General features: G+C 36.3%; 1 protein-coding gene and 1 long non-coding RNA gene across 11 annotated transcripts; both read right to left on the bottom strand.

Moving 5' to 3' along the window:
* Positions 1-3,419: 3,419 nt before the first annotated feature.
* On the bottom strand, positions 3,420-7,976 carry LOC110910647. 10 transcript variants are annotated; one of them, XR_004881637.1, is made up of 9 exons: positions 6,840-7,976; positions 6,284-6,530; positions 6,150-6,185; positions 5,845-6,063; positions 5,478-5,701; positions 5,313-5,401; positions 4,874-4,936; positions 3,940-4,090; positions 3,420-3,845 (listed from the first exon to the last, which is right to left on the bottom strand). It is a non-coding gene; the product is annotated as an uncharacterized LOC110910647 (long non-coding RNA). The 10 variants fall into 10 exon arrangements; XR_004881641.1 differs by having other exon boundaries at positions 3,940-4,059; XR_004881634.1 differs by having other exon boundaries at positions 3,940-4,936; positions 5,478-5,540; positions 5,626-5,701.
* Positions 7,977-7,994: 18 nt separating this feature from the next.
* LOC110910646 (serine racemase) lies at positions 7,995-10,012 on the bottom strand. The gene is made up of 5 exons (XM_022155260.2): positions 9,509-10,012; positions 9,377-9,433; positions 9,083-9,183; positions 8,806-8,992; positions 7,995-8,436 (listed from the first exon to the last, which is right to left on the bottom strand). Exons 1-5 carry the CDS (start codon positions 9,640-9,642, stop codon positions 8,175-8,177), a joined length of 741 nt encoding a protein of 246 aa, XP_022010952.1. The 5' UTR covers positions 9,643-10,012; the 3' UTR covers positions 7,995-8,174.
* Between the last annotated feature and the right edge of the window lie 3,796 nt (positions 10,013-13,808).

Below are 13,808 nucleotides of genomic sequence, written 5' to 3'. Positions count from 1 at the left end.
AAACATATACCACTTTCACATATTCCACGGTGAGGCAACAACTAAGAAGAAACGATACTAGCACATACTACAACAAATGATAAATACAAAACCCAAAAAATAAAATCGCAACATAACCAAAATGATATCTACATGTATTTAAAAAAAAAACTAACGGCAATACCAATTTCATTAACAAAGTATTTGACAGAATGTATACGTAAATTAGCATCCTTGATCCTTCCTCTATTCTCATTCCCTTTATATAAATAATACAAATCACCTATCTTTGGATATGATATAACTGAATATGCTAAATACAATGAGATTATTTACATGCCAAATATATATTCTATTACACCCCCGCAGTCGAAGCGGGAGGAGAATGGATTGTGAGACTGGCGTGAAAGTCATCGAAAAGAATGCGAGGTAGCCCCTTTGTAAAAATGTCTGCAATTTGATACCGCGAAGGGACGTGGAGAACCCGTACCTGACCACGTTTCACCTGTTCACGCACAAAGTGGATATCAAGCTCAATGTGTTTCGTCCGCTGGTGCTGAACGGGATTTCCAGATAAATAAATTGCGCTTACATTATCACAATATACGATCGTTGCGCACGTAAGCGGGCAATGTAGCTCTAGGAGTAAATTTCTCAACCAGCAAATTTCTGCGACAACATTCGCCACACCGCGGTATTCCGCCTCGGCGCTTGACCGTGAAATAGTCGGCTGTCTTTTCGAAGACCATGATATTAGGTTATCGCCATAATAAACACAATACCCGCTAGTGGAGCGCCGCGTGTCTGGGCACCCGGCCCAATCGGCATCGGAGTAAGCCAATAAGGACGGGTTTCGAGTATGGCCAAGCGTGAGGCCATATGAGGCGGTTCCCTTGATGTATCGAATGATGCGCTTTAGCGCATGCCAGTGGTCGACGTGTGGGGCATGCATGTGCATACAGACTTGTTGCACCGCGTAGCTGATGTCAGGGCGCGTGAAAGTTAGGTACTGCAATGCTCCGGCAAGACTACGGTATAGTGATGGATTATCATAAAGTTTGCCCGCGGATGCACTTAACTTCGTTTTTGTGTCAACTGGGTTGGCTACCGGATTACATGCATGCATGCCAGCACGTTCAATAATTTCATTTGTGTAGGCCTGTTGAGATAAGAACATTGTGTCGTTTAGTCGAGACACGGAGATACCGAGGAAGAAACTTAATGGGCCGAGATCTTTCATGGCAAACTCATTCGAGAGATGAGTCATAAGTTGTTGACGAAGCCTGTTGGAAGACGTCACAAGTAATATGTGGTCAACATATAGGAGGAGGTAGGCGGTATCCTGACCATGATGAAAAATAAATAAAGACGCATCACACCGACTATGCTGAAAGCCCAAGGTAAGAATCCGTGAAACGTTGGTACCAGGCCCGTGGGGCTTGTTTGAGGCTGTAAAGCGACTTCTTAAGGAGGCACACATGATCAGGATAGGTTTTGTCGCGAAAGCCCATCGGCTGATGCATATAAACAGTTTCATTAAGAGTCCCGTGTAAGAACGCGTTTGTTACATCCAATTGGTGAATCAACCATGATTTAGACAAGGCTAAGGAGAGGACTGTGCGTATGGTCGACGGCTTCACTACGGGACTAAACGTGTCACCACAATATATACCAACTTGTTGTAACCGGCCATCGCATACCAAGCGAGCTTTGTATCGCTCTAACGTGCCATCAGATTTGAACTTGTGTTTAAACAAGCACATGCTCCGAATAATGTTCATATGTGGGGTGCGGGGCACTAATTCCCAAGTTCCGTTTTTAATAAGCGCATGATACTCGGTGGCCATGGCGTTGTGCCATTCCGGTATGGATAAGGCAAGTGTTGGGTTTCTGGGCATAGGGATAATGGTAGTGGTGTTCAAGTTTAGATGTTGTTTTGGTTTCACGATGCCGTCCATGGCGCGGGTGCGCATGGTTCGGACCGGGGCGGTTGAAGGGGGCGGGAATGGCAGTAGATATGGGGGGAGGTAGTGGAGTTGCGAGGGATGGAGTTGGCTCGTTAGAGGTGAGTGGAGCGGATGTGAGGTTGTGGGGGACTGCTGAGCATATGCATAAGCTGAATTGCCTGATATTTGAGCATATTCCTAACTAGTTTAATACCCGTCCGGTGGACGGGTTACGTTTATTTACTATAATAACCTGAATGAACCTATAAACACAAAAAACTATACACAAAACAACACAACACGAGAAACAAAGATAACATATACTAAGCGCTCACAGAATTAATCAATGTGACAAACAAAAGTACCATTCTTTAAGTTATCAAAGGATAACGGACATTAAAAATTTACAACCAAAAAACGAAAAAAAAGTAGAAATGATAGAGTGTTGAAACATGAAATTGTGACATTTTGATGAAAAAAGATAAATGGTTCCCTGAAGACAAGTGAGGTAAAGTACGTTAACATATGCAGAATGACAAAAGTTTTTATTTACGTTTACATGTATATTTTGAACTAATCAAATGAGTTCACAACGTAATTAAAAAGGAAAAGCAAGGTTGAAGACAATTTTGATAACTCATATTATATTAAGTCTTTAAGTTGACAATTGACTACTAAAACACAAAAGCACGTGTATTAAATTCTTCATACGATTTAATTAGCTAGTACCTCCATAAAAAGAAGTGCACAATCTAAACATTTTGTAGGCTTGTGAGGGCAAGGCTTCAGCAATAGAGATAACAAAATTTCGCCACTTGACAAAGTTTAATTACCCTTAATTTCTAAAAAAAAAACCATCAAACGAATGCTTTTAAAACAAATTTGCTCGTCTAAGGTAATTGACATACAAACCGAGGAGGGCATGATTGTGAGTTGATCTGATTTAGGAATAGAACCGTAAAATAAATATAAAGGGGTGATAATTTGATTACTAAAATACTTTAAAGATGAAAATATATGTACGAGTGATCACTCAATCAATAAAAATGAAGCCTCTAATGCAATATTAGAATATCTATATGCAACATTGGTGAGTGTATTAGACAATCATAACCTTAAATTCATTAATGTAGTCTTCAAGGAACTTGATTTTCTAAGCTATGCAGTTAATGCGGTAAAATATCGGATATCGGTCAAGGACCGATATTTGAAATATAGGTTATCTCGGTGAGATATCGGTGGGATATCGGTAATTTTAATATAATGCAGAATTTATATATATAGCAATTTAACACAATAATTCAGTGATATATCGGTTATATCGGTCAAATATCGGTGATATATCGGTTATATCGGTCAAATATCGGTCAATATCGCCGATAATATCGGTACCGATATTTTGACCGATATTTGACATCGATATTTTACTAAGGGACCGATACGACCGATATAACTGATATATCACCGATATTAACTGCATAGTTTCTAAGTTGATAAAAATATAAAAAAAACAATATGATCAACGTTAGAACATGTAAATTAAAGCCAATCATCCTACAAGCCTCGTTGAAAGCAACAATAGCTAAGTCAGTGATAACATAAGAATAAACGAATGATCATGATCATTTTGATGCTTCTCCTTTCAGTAAAAAAAGTGCACTGCACTGTCTAAAAGATGAAGTATGTTGACAAAAGAGAAAGAATAGTTTTTGTAAAATCCGAGACCACATTAAGGTAAATACCATTTTCAAGCTTCATAGCTCTCATTTTTGCTGCAGCTTTGAAGTGACTTTTTTATGGTAGTGCAAGAGGCCAAAACATTATTTTAGCATATAGTGGTGATATGTATAGAGTAGTTACAAGCTCTATCCAAGATCCCATGTTTCAGCAGGCAACAACTTCTAAATCTCCAACTGGGCGCTACCATCAATTCAAAACAAATTGTTAATATAATAAAAGACTTGCAAAGTTACAGTTTTGAATTAAATCATGCATCACTGCCAAAATAAATTACCTCAAGAAGCAACCTCTATACCCTCTCCGAGCACTTTAAAATTTATTGGTTTGATGAAGCAGTAAGTTCCGGAACACAATTCAAAGGCCACTCTGGTTATTTGTAGATTATGGTGTGAGCCTGCATCGTAGGTCAATCGGATCACGGATTGCTGAGATGGAAAAGAATCCTGAAGTTATGTTCAGCCAGTGTGTCAAACAACATTCTTACCTTAGACTATGGGGTATGGGGCGGGGGTTGGGGCGTGAGTTGGAGAGAAACGCCCAAGTCACCACCCCGGGTGGGCTTGGGTTTGGGCGTGGCCCCTTGGGCGGGAGTTTTAGGCCGGGCGTGGGGCGGGGCTACCACATGACATGGCGGAACCTCATTGGCCAAGAGTACTAGTCATTTGAAATGGTTTTTTTTCCACGCCTCCCAACCCACGCCCCACCATACCCCTTTGAAATTGGCTTTTGGTCTTGGGTGTCCCATAGTCCACGTGTCGCACCATGTCCCCAACCCACGCCCCACCATACCCCACGCTCTTAGTAAAGTTTCGAAGTAGCAATGGACAAGTTTGTATTTCAAAGAAAAGGTGTGTATCAATAATAACTAAAAGTATTGCAATGAAATGTCATATTAATAAGTTGATAACTAATGATAAGTGAAGAATGACAAAATTAAAATATTTTCTTAAATCCTCATTAAAAACTTCATACAATTGTTAAGAGTAAAGCCACACAAAATGACGCCGACTCGCAAGCTTTAAACATCGGAATTTGATGCTAAAAACTGGTGTTCTTCTTTTGCAAAAACTCTACTTTGCATATTAAAAATGGAAACTGAGGCTGCTATAACTGAGCTTTTAGTTGGTTTGAATTAGACTTGGAGATTTGATAATGCTAAAGCCCTGTTAAATTGTATATTTTCAAAATAGCACTTGTATTCAACTTACCTGTCACCACAACATTTTTGTTAAACACAAATGATATTCCCCTCAATATTTCAAGGTTACACTCTGGCATCATAATCAAATAAGATTATAAGTAGAGAATTCAACTAAGAAATTGAATTAACATAATTTAGGGAAAATTTGATTAGAAAGGAATTTGTTAAGGTATTGGTAACGGTACCCACTTTCCCCGTTTTTCGGTACCGGTACCGGTATCGAACCGGTATATTCGGTACCAGTACCGATACCAACTTTTCCCGTTTTTCGGTACGGAACGGGTACCGTGCTCATCCTAGTGGCACATCCTATATATTTAATCTAGTTACCAACATTCAATCAAAAGTATAAATAAAGGACTTGAAGGTGGAAGCAATGAATTTTGACATTAATAATCTAACTATTAGATGACTTTTACTAAATGAGAAAGATGATGAATACAAACCTTTGTAGTATCTAGTATCCATACTTATGATTCTATTGTGAAAAGAATGACTGGATTACAAAGATAATGAAAAAAATAGCGCCTGCAATCTATATCAGATTAATTAATAAACATTTAATTCAAATTTTTAATAAATATGTAGACAAGTCTTATAAAAACATAAACCTCATATGCAAATCTCTCAGATAATTTGGGTTGCCAAACTCTTCCCTCCAAATACAGCAGCAGCTTGACACAAATGAAACAACCCTATGTATCAATTTTGCATATTTCTTTAAACTGTAATTAGTAGGAAAAAAATACATAGACACACCTATTTTTGGGACAGAGAGCTTTTTCAATGCAGCAGCGTATCCGTCAGCTAAATGTACATGGATATAATCCTGTACCTAAAGTCCACGGTGTAAATTGAAATAGCAAGATCAAATTCGCAAACGTTGCATACTCAAAACCTTAGAATTTCTATGAAATTATAGAATATTAAAGGACTGCATATCTAAATATCCAATCAAGTAAACATTACACAACATACCCTTGTTCCATCTTTAGTTAAGTAGTCAGTTCCAAAAACTCTTAAGTTCAGGTAGGCTCCCAATGGCAACTTACTGAAAAAACATATGAGTGTTGGGGACCCCCACGTGAGTGTTCACCAATCTCACCAGTAGGGTGTGCACCAACAGGGTCAAAGTACAGCAATAATATTATTTTCTATTTATTATGTGAAGCATAGCCATATCTTCTCAATCATCAGCTGCAGGGATTGATCAAATAATTATTAGTATATAATACTTTGGGTGATGGACGAAGCAATGAAAAAATGATGTCTGTTTTGTATACCTGCAAAGTTACTCCTTTAATTTATCATCTCTGGCCCTACAAAAAAATCACAACAATTTAACGGAATTTATCAGAAAAAGATTATTTTTATTAGATAAACGCTATATAGTCAACTAATATATGCAGGCAGTTACCTGATCACCGAGCACTCTACACATGCAAGAAAGTTCCAGTGGTATCAATGTTGATTTGCATATATCAATATAAAACTTGTTCAACAGTGAACAACTGGTTTTGATTAGGAAATAGATATATGTAGAAGCAAATATTATAATTTCATCTATTGTAGTGAAACTATGAAAGATGATATAATCATACCTCTCCTATTGTTGTATCTTTCTTTCCCTTGCGTAAAAGCTTCACAGCAGAGCATAGTAAAGTCTACACTAAAGAAACGGCAGAAAATTAGTTTACTTCAAAGAAAAGATCGTGGTGACAGTTGACCAGCGATGATTATGAACAACGACCACTTTGTAACGGTTCCATCGGACCTCCGTCAGTGCGCTAGACTTCAGAGATATGATTAATGGATAATTGATATCAGTGAACTCAAAAAATCAAAACCCTAGATATGCAAATAAACATAAATCTCGCTGATTTAGGGTAAATCCCATAACTATGATGAATACACAAGCAAAGCGTATAAATCCATTAAAAAAACCCTTTGATTCAATGAAAATTAAAACGTACCTTGAGAGAGAGGCTGATACTACAGAGAGATACGATGAAGACGAAGATTGGTGGCTGGAGAGTGGAAAGATGCGAGAAGAGGGTATTTGTTTACCGAAACATGGGAGGTTACCAGCGAATAATGTGGGTAGGTGGAGAACGTGGAATTTAGGGGAGTTGTGGCGACGTGGGGAAGAGAGAACGGAAATTTAGGTGAAAAGCTAGAACCGTCGCTAACTGCAGGTTTATGGGAGAGAGAGTGTGGAACTGTGAAACTGCAAGTAACTGTAAAAAAAACCGCCATCATAGCGGTTATTTTTGGGAGTTTAAACGGCTGAGATTTCATCTCAGCATGATCGAACGGATAATATTGATTTCAAAGGTAACTTCCACTTAATGGGTTCCATATATATATATAATTATCCCATCCTGAATATAGAACACATTTGAGATGCACAACGCTGCAAGCTTCGTGTTTCTGGCGAACCTGGTCCTTATGGTGACATCCCTACTTCATCGTCAATGCACCAAACGAAACTTTCATCACCACAATATACCTACTTCGAATCAAAATTGTAAACTGCACAACGTTTTTTTTTTTGAAGCAAAATAAACTTGGATAATATACATTTTCTCAAGAATGTATTCTGATAGACTGATTATATAATATTATAAAAATAGAGATGAGTACAAACTAATGGCAGGTAGACGAGCAACAAGTTGCGCCGCTACCCCCTTCTGAATAGCAAACCCTACCCTGCTAAACACAAAATTCTGCCCCTTAACATGCGCGGTGTTACTGCTTACCACCTGCTGAACCCGCTTGAGGAACCGCACCGCGTCAGGGGCGAGAGCGCCAAAAGTATCGAAAGCGAACGGGACAAACACGTGTTGATTCTTGATGCAAGCTTTTTCATGCTTAGCTACTTTGGCCGCCTCTGCCTTGGTTATTGCTTGGCCCGCCACAAACCCGTGGTCCCTTAGCCCAACGAGGGGGGACACACCTGTCAAATCAATACACGCGTGTTTCCCTCCTTCCCATCCAAAAACAAGAATGTCAGTGGCTAACGGTTGAAATTAACGGCGTTAGGTAGCAGGGGTACATTGATGTCTTTTGGAAACGTCAGGGTGTTAAATTGACACAAAGGGCCAAATCCACCACATGTAGGCCGGGTCAAAACTATAACATGCTTGCTACTACTTTGTGTTTCTAAACCCATGCAAAAAACAGTAAACACCCATCGAAGTAACTACATGTAATAAAAGAAAATATACTGAGGAGAACATCATGACCCCATAACAAGTCCCATGCGTTACACAACATTTAGCTTCACGGTTAACTCCCTTCAAGAAAGATTACGTCCTGGTAATCCGTGAAAGCGATTCCCATAGAGCACCTAAATCCACATTCCCCCCCCCTGAAATTACAATCCCAATGTTTTGAGAGCAATTCCAGCGAGAATTTTTCTTGGAGTTATCGGAGAGTACAGCAGCAAGTCCTATTGCAGCACTTGGTTCAACTGCCACCTTAAGTACCTCATAGTTGTATCTCATTGCTTCTAGAATCTCTTCATCGTCCACTGTGATGATGTCATCAACCAAATCACGTACAATTGGCCTACGTAAAATAATTATATTAAACCAAGGTTGTGGAAGCCCATATTGGTTTTGGTTATCTTAATTATAACAAGGCTAATCTACTTTCTGTGAATGTATTTTACATAAATTAATAAGATGTAATAAATCTTCTTTGGGTGAGTTTGACATAGTGTTTTTAAAGTGATTATTTTACTAATGTGTTTTCTATTAATTTGTTGATAACTAATTTCTAATGCTTGGTAGAGTGAAACTGTTTTTAACTAGTAATTTGTTTTCGACAAACCACCTAAAACAACATGCATATCAGAATCTTTCACACACAAAATAATTGACTATTGAATTTAATGTATGTTTTTGGCACTAGTTATTATGTGTATGATATTATTACCAAGTGATATCTCCCAGGGAAGCTCGAAGGCCATCAGCAATTGTGTTGGTGTGACTCAAGGTTATAAGTCTACCATATGCTTTTGATTGTGCTGCATCATCGGCTCCTTTTGGCTCAGCACCCAAGACCCGTATGGCTGGATTCCTTGACTTGGCTCCAACAACCACCCCAGAAATTAAACCACCACCTACATGTTTCAACTTCGCGTTAACAATAAGGAAACCAAACAAACAGCTTAAGAGCATAAGATTCATAGATGATAGCGGAATATACAAACCACTTATTGGAATTATTAGAGTGACAATGTGGTAGTGAACCACATATGCTGGAATTCTTTGAAGATTTGCAGCTAAAGCTAGTGCCGCAACATGATTACCACTAAATTGAAAAAAAAAGGAATGAAATCATAATATAAATTAGGTTTTAAGTGAATTTGGATTAGTGAAGATGAAATTTTCTTTAAACTATAAAAGCTAACAAATAATTTGTTAGCATTAACCTATCTGTACCATTGGCTACAAACAAATTAATTCTAAAATTAGTATGTTTAAACAAAGTAGTGGTATGTTACCTGCTGTGAGTAACTGAAAAGACACTCTTTGATGTGCCCCTGAATTTAGAACCGCCACTGATAATCATCAAAGAAAAAGCGTTAAGAAACATATTAATTTAACCACCTCTTGATAATGAAAATCTCTCTTACCTCTTCTTGAAGCATTCACATTTAGAAGATAATGTTTTTCCTGTAAGTGAATATAAGGCCGTTGAACGCATGGCCGGAGTTAAATTAGCATACTGCTTGATTACGCTTGTGCCATCAATATTGTATATATTCATAACAAGTGCATATTTCTTATACCCCCTTGTAATATCTTATGTATAACTCAAGTTACTGCAACAAAAAAAAAAAAAAAAAAAAAAATCAAACACTCAAGTTGGGATCAGAGTAGGGTTTTACTAGGATAGGATGGAGGGAGTAGAGATGGATGACTCAAGCATGTTTGGGTAGTGTATATATATAAATTTGAGACCCTCCACAATCTTCTATTTGTAGAAGTTAGGTAGAGAATCAACTTTGAGTGGAACATGTACCAACATAATCTTTACAACCTTCACAAATGCATGGTGGTTGTGAAATTAAAATTTTAATCCATGTGACAAAAATAATGGCAACAAGCTCGAGCCGGATTGTTTGACATACGAGAGCTTGAGCTTAATTCGTTAACTTACGAGAGTGCTCAAGCTCAGCTCGTTTAACTTACCTGAGATCGACTCGACTTGTTTAACTTATGAAAGCTTGAGCCTTGCTCGTTTTGTTTACAAGAGATCGGATTGGCTTTTTTAACTTACAAGAGGCTGGATCGGCTGTTTCGAGCTCTATTTGTATAGCCTGAGCTCTGTTAGTAACTAGTTTACTAGTTCATTTATATATAAATAATAATAATAATAATAATAAATAAACTAGTATTGTCATTTTTTAAAGCGAATGGTCAATTTATAAATTGACAAACTTCCTTAATTAGCAAACTCTTTGTTGGAAATTTTAGTGAAAATGAGTTTTTCACTAAATATTTTGGACATCAATAATATTTATATATGTGTTGTATAAATAATTATTTATGGTTTGTGTTCAAACTATGTCCAAATAAAGCTAAGATGAATGAGATATCGAAGCTTGAAGTTGTATGTTTGGAACAAACAAAGATGAATAAAATGGATTAGTTTTGTCAACGTGTCCCACATAGGTGGGATGACAAAATTCAAAGTGGTATATAAGGAGGAGCACTCCTTGTAAATTGTTTTCCTTAAAAGCAAACAATAGTGGGGACCAAAGGGTGCACCGCACCTGCACATATGCACGCGTGATGTGGGCTATAAGCCCAATGTGGTGCGTTTTGAACTTCGCATGCCGCCTTTGTATTTTTGCCCATGAGCGCGTGGTCAGATACATGGCGGGTCCGCTTATAGCGCACCCTTGGGTGGCGTAGGTGGATGCCTTGGCATGGCGCATGGCGCACGTCATTGGCTATGGCGAAGACTGCAAGTGGCGCACGAATATGGATGGCACATAACCAGGTGGCGTCCTGGTATGCGTAGTGGCATCCAATTAACGCGTGGTGCAAAAAGGTGTGTCTCCGCGGAAGCGCAGTACAGACTCAACTAAGGCGCGTCTGCATGCGCACTCGACCGGTCAAACCAGTCTACTTACTAGAGAGTTATTGTTAGACGGTTTCCACTAGTGCCATAAGTTGAATGGCGGTTTCTTTTTCTACCACTTAATATCCATTAAGTTAGTGTTTAAACCCTTTTTTATTACAAGATTAATTATCTTGTTAATAACAAGATTAATTATCTTGTTAATTACTTGATTAATGATTTTGTTTATGACAATCATTAAGAGGGTTGAATGAGTCTATACATCTTATTATAAAATGAATATTGTTTATTCATTTGAAAAAAAAGAGAAGAAAAATAGACAACAAATTCATCTTTGTTCCATGGAAATTTAGAGAATAGATTTCTCTAAATTGTATTAAACAACTTAAATTTTCCACTAGATTAGAACACTATTATACCCGGTGTAATCTCGGGCGTGAGTGCCATCTCCGGCAGTACACATACTGTTCCGGTTGTTGTACCCTGGGAGACAGACCGTCTGAGAGGAGGCGCGGAATCTGTTTTAAGGGAAGCGTGTTGAACGCGTGCCTCAACCAAAACCGTCAACGATATTTTGCTTGTCTTGTAGTAGAGTTTCAGCCATGATGGATTGCACAAGAAGGTGCGGTTGAATGAAGTTCTTCCAAAGACATCGACTTGAATCATGATTGGTACAATTAAATTGTATTTACATTTGTTTGTTTAGTTTATGTAACCGGTATTGTACTAGAAAAATTTCCCACAAATAACGAGAGTCTCGTTATTATATATATTTGTAATATATTTTATTAAAAACGTGAACCTAGTTCCTACAATCTTAAAATAGACTTTCGTGAAGATTGTTTCTACAATCTTAAATCCCTTCTCTACCAGGATTTAGGTTCACGAAAGTTAAAATATTTAATGGGATTTTTGTTAAAATCTTGAAAATATTTTTGGGAAATAGTTATTTAGTACAATGAGTCGGATTAATTTTATGATTGGAGTACAATCTTTAATCCGAATACCGGGTTGCAAAACGACTGTTTTGATTCAGGTTTTACTGTTCATGGGTTTTTGTTCGTGTTTAGATAAACCGAACGATATACAAAATAATATGTATTTCAATATGTTTTGAAATACTAAAATTTTCTAATGAGCGTATTAGAAAAATATATTTTGTAACCCCATACAAAAATGTTTGTAACATTTTATTTTTTTATTACAAACATGTTATAAACTTTAATTGGTATATTAATATTGGTTTAAATGTCTTGAAACACATATAATTTCTAATGAGTGTATTAGAAAGTAATTTTTTTTTTTATAAAATTACAAGTTTTAAAACATTTATGTATTCTAACAAGCGTGTTAGAAATAATTATTTTGAATAATAATAAGTTTTAAAACATCTATATGTTCTAACGAGTGTGTTAGGAACAATGTTTTAAAGACGGTTGGATGTTCTAACGAGCGTGTTAGAAACAAAAGTTTAAAGACGTTTAGATTTTCTAACGGGCATGTTAGAAAAGATTATTATTACAAATAATTGTTAAACGAGCGCGTTAGAAACAATTATTTTGGATAATAAGAAATCTTGAAATGGTTTCGTATTTTTTTTTATTTCTAATGAGCGTATTAGAAATAGTTTTTATAAACTTCAAAACAAAAATTGTAATAAGTTATTTCTAATGAGCGTGTTAGAAATGATTTAACGACTTTGGCATTTTTTAATATTTCTAACGAGCGGGTTAGAAAACGTTTATTTTATATATGCCAAAAACGGCTTATGGCAATAAATGATCGTTTAATTCTAACAAGTGTGTTAGAATTTTATAGAATAATAAGGTTTAATATCATCTATTATATCTAATGAGCGTGTTAGATACGATAATTTTGTAAACCGAACTACTTAAAAGACGATCAGATTTTCTAACGAGTGTGTTAGAAAAGACTTTTGTTGCAAATAAGTATTAACAAGTGAGTTGGAAACAATTTATGGATAATAATTAACCTTGTAACGGTTTCGTTTGAACCTTTAAATTTCTAACAAATAAGTTAGAAACGGTTTTTTACATAAATGTTAAAACGGTTTCGTATTTGTTTATTTCTAATGAGCGTATTAGAAATAGTTTATATTTTTATAAACTTCGAAACAAATTCTGTAATCGTTTAATTCTAACGAGCGTGTTAGAAACCTTTTAACAATTTGCAATCGTTAATTTATAACGAGCGGGTTAGAACCGGGTTAACCATGATAAATTATTTAACATGATTTGTATCCGGTTTATATATTTTCTAACGAGCGTGTTAGAAAAGGTTTGTGTTTATTTCTAACGAGCGTGTTAGAAAACGTTCATTTAAATAAACCAAAACTGGCTTATGAGAATAAGTGTATTCGTTTTATTTCTAACGGGCGCGTTAGTAACGGTTTACTTTATAAAAAACCGAATATTTTGAATGTTTGATAAACATTTAAATTCTAATTAGCACATTAGAATTGGTTATCATACAAACCACTCATTTTAACGATCGGTAATCGTTATTATCTAACAGCGGTTAGAAATGGTTTAAATATGATAAACCAACTATTAAAACGACGTGTATTCGTTTTATTTTTCAAACGAGCGAGTTTGAAATTGTTTTATTTAATAAACTATTATAAGGTTTATTGTTTTGATTTTTAATCAAAACATAAATATATAGTTTATTTTTAAAACACTTGTAAAACGAGAAATGTTTTAAACAAATAAAACATGTCTTTGCGAATTATAAGTGATTCGATATACTTCCACGAGAAGTATAACGTCTTGAACCATATAATAGTCTCTGAAAGACTATTTAGTGAAAAACAACTCAATGTTGTT

This window comes from Helianthus annuus, chromosome 15 (assembly GCF_002127325.2).
Source record: "Helianthus annuus cultivar XRQ/B chromosome 15, HanXRQr2.0-SUNRISE, whole genome shotgun sequence".
NCBI lineage: Eukaryota > Viridiplantae > Streptophyta > Magnoliopsida > Asterales > Asteraceae > Helianthus > Helianthus annuus.
Note: the sequence above shows the minus strand (reverse complement) of the source record. Positions and strands in the feature narration are given on the sequence as shown.